Consider the following 2500-nt stretch of genomic DNA (forward strand, 5'->3'; position numbering starts at 1 on the left):
AAAGAGATAGACCAAGAAGTCTTAAAAGAACCAACAACTGCTACTGAAGCAGAAGCCCTTACGTCTGCGCCATACATGGAAGTAGACTATTCCCTCCAGAAACATTGAATATGAGCGGTTTACTGAATGTACGCATAGTGAGCTACGTATACGAGATCTCAAAACAAACTATACACATTCTTGTGAACAAGGAGGCCGTATTTTCAAGGAATATACGATTTGAGCTTGACCTTGTCACGACAGCTCGAGAATCTTTTTAGCTTGGTGATTGTTCTCAACTATATCTATTCTTTCTTTTGCATTAGCTGATGTTCCGGTATTCGTTATTTTTGGCCTAGTTATTTTCCTTGCTGGGAGAAATTACATTTTGGTTTGGATTCCCCGATTTAGTTCTGGCAGCTGGAATCATCGTAAACAAATTTGTGTTGGCCAAGATCTTCCAAGCCTCCTCAAACTGGTTAATGGCAGCAATCACTCTATCTGTGGCACGTCTAATAAATGAATGGCAGAGGAACGGGCGTCTGATATGTGTAACGTCAATGGCGTACAGAATGAAGTTGCTTATTGTCTCTTATTGGATGGGGTGTAGGTGACGTGTCGAGTATATGGAGTGCCTCCCCATTCTGGAGAAAGGTGGACAATAGTTCTGCTATTAGTCTCGGAAGATCTAGTTGCAAAAGGCGGTGTCTGATGCCTGGATGTAAGACCTTGTCGAAGGCTTTGACCACATTGCGGAGAACAATATTCGTTTTCCTCTTATTGGCGAGGGGAAGGGCTATTTCCTCATATGCTATCGCAGTTGCTGTAGATGTGCCTCGTGATTCCTGGAAACCATATTGTCTAGGGCTTAAGAGATCGTATTCCTTTAGGTGTGCTCTCAGGCGGTTGCTGATGATCTTTTCGAGTATTACGCCCTGTATGTCCAGTAGGGAGATTGACATGAAAATGTCCGGTCTATCTGATGTTTTCCTGCCTTTGGGCTGTCTTGAATTGGTTCGGGAAATAGCCAGAAGACAGAGAAACATTATGGAACGCTGTGAGACGGCGGATTGTAGTTGGTGGAAGGTTTGTCATTTACGTTTTCCTAATCTGACAGATTCTTGGGGATTTGTTTTTGGTATGTCTAATCGGTGTGGTTAGCGGGTTTCTTTTTGTTAGTCATCCGAGGTCTACCATTGGATCTGTGTTCAAACGTTATTCTTACAAGGCTAGTTCTCCTAACTCGTTCCTGACAGCGCTATTTTGTCTTTAAATGGTCGAAATGCCGGGTCCAAGAACCTCTCCTCATCAGTTTACTTTTTTCGGTCAGTGATTCGGCAGATTTTTCCCCAGTAAGAATGGTAAATAATTTCCTTGTCTATACCTGTATATAGTTTGTTACCCAGATGATCATGTGGATAGGGGCTGTGCTCCACCTCATTGGCTCATAAGATTGGCCGCGAGTTCTGCCCATTTTGTGTAGCACTTGGCTCTACAGGTTTCGACCAGTCGTTTTATAATTCTGATGTACCGTTGTTTCAGCTTTTGATTCCACCCTTATATGTTGGCTAAGTTCCGTATGCCAAGGTATATGGTATGGCAAGATAATTTACGGGAGTCTCCTAGGTGTTGGGCAGTTCTGTATGGTCTTTCGGGGAAATAAATTTGTTTTGCTTTCAAGATATCCTGGATCCATCTATCCGCCTAGCTAACTAATCATCTAAAGTAACCCTATCTAGCATACATAAGATTACATGTTTTTTTATATTATTCATGGACAAACATACCGAAGATGTGTCACAACCAACTAAACAAGAGGCCAAGGGAAAAGGGTGAAGAAAAAGGAGAAAGAGAGAGAGAAAGAGAGAGAGAAAGAGAGATAGTTAGGGAGAGAGTTAGAGAGAGAGAGAGAGAGAGAGAGAGAGAGAGAGAGAGAGAGAGAGAGAGAGAGAGAGAGAGAAAGAGAGAGAGAGTTTTAGGAGACAGACAGACGGAGAAAAGAAGACAGCCAGGGAGAGAGATGGAGGAAGTATTGAGGGACGGAGAAATATGTTGGAATTTATAAATATGACAAATAGAATGTTGAGGTTATAGAGTACAAATAGTGTACAAATGTGAAACAACGGAATAAATAACCTGTCTCTAATGCATTCATCTCTCACTGACCTATCGAATCTATCTGAAAGAGAAAGAAGGGGAGAGAGGAGGGAGGGAGGGAGGGAGGGAGCGAGAGACAGAAAGACAGACCGACAAACGGAGAGAGAGGGAGTAGAAAAACAACATAGGAGAAGGAAAATGTGAATTTACAGTAATATAATTTTAGATATAATGATAGCACTGAGATGATAAAAAAATGTGTAACACCGGCATACATCCGAGAATATGACTTGTCTCCGATGCACGTATCCCTCACTCAGCTATCTGACTTATCAACTGAAGGTGTTGGTCCTAGGGTACGAGTGAGTGTGTGCATGTGCTTTTCTATTATTCAAAGAAAAAAGAGAGGATGGAAAGCTATAAA

At 42.0% G+C, this 2500-nt stretch overlaps 1 protein-coding gene across 1 annotated transcript; it reads right to left on the reverse strand.

Moving 5' to 3' along the window:
- Positions 1-536: 536 nt before the first annotated feature.
- LOC147469994 (uncharacterized) lies at positions 537-941 on the reverse strand. The gene has a single exon (XM_086545765.1). It carries the CDS (start codon positions 939-941, stop codon positions 537-539), a length of 405 nt encoding a protein of 134 aa, XP_086401891.1.
- Positions 942-2500: the final 1559 nt, after the last annotated feature.

This window comes from Penaeus japonicus, unplaced genomic scaffold, assembly GCF_977035675.1.
Source record: "Penaeus japonicus unplaced genomic scaffold, GWHDUDI00000001_assembly GWHDUDI00000017, whole genome shotgun sequence".
NCBI lineage: Eukaryota > Metazoa > Arthropoda > Malacostraca > Decapoda > Penaeidae > Penaeus > Penaeus japonicus.

What these genes read in the sequence shown, in the direction of transcription:
- LOC147469994 (XM_086545765.1), bottom strand. Translation starts at nt 941, where the DNA reads ATGTCAATCTCCCTACTGGACATACAGGGCGTAATACTCGAAAAGATC.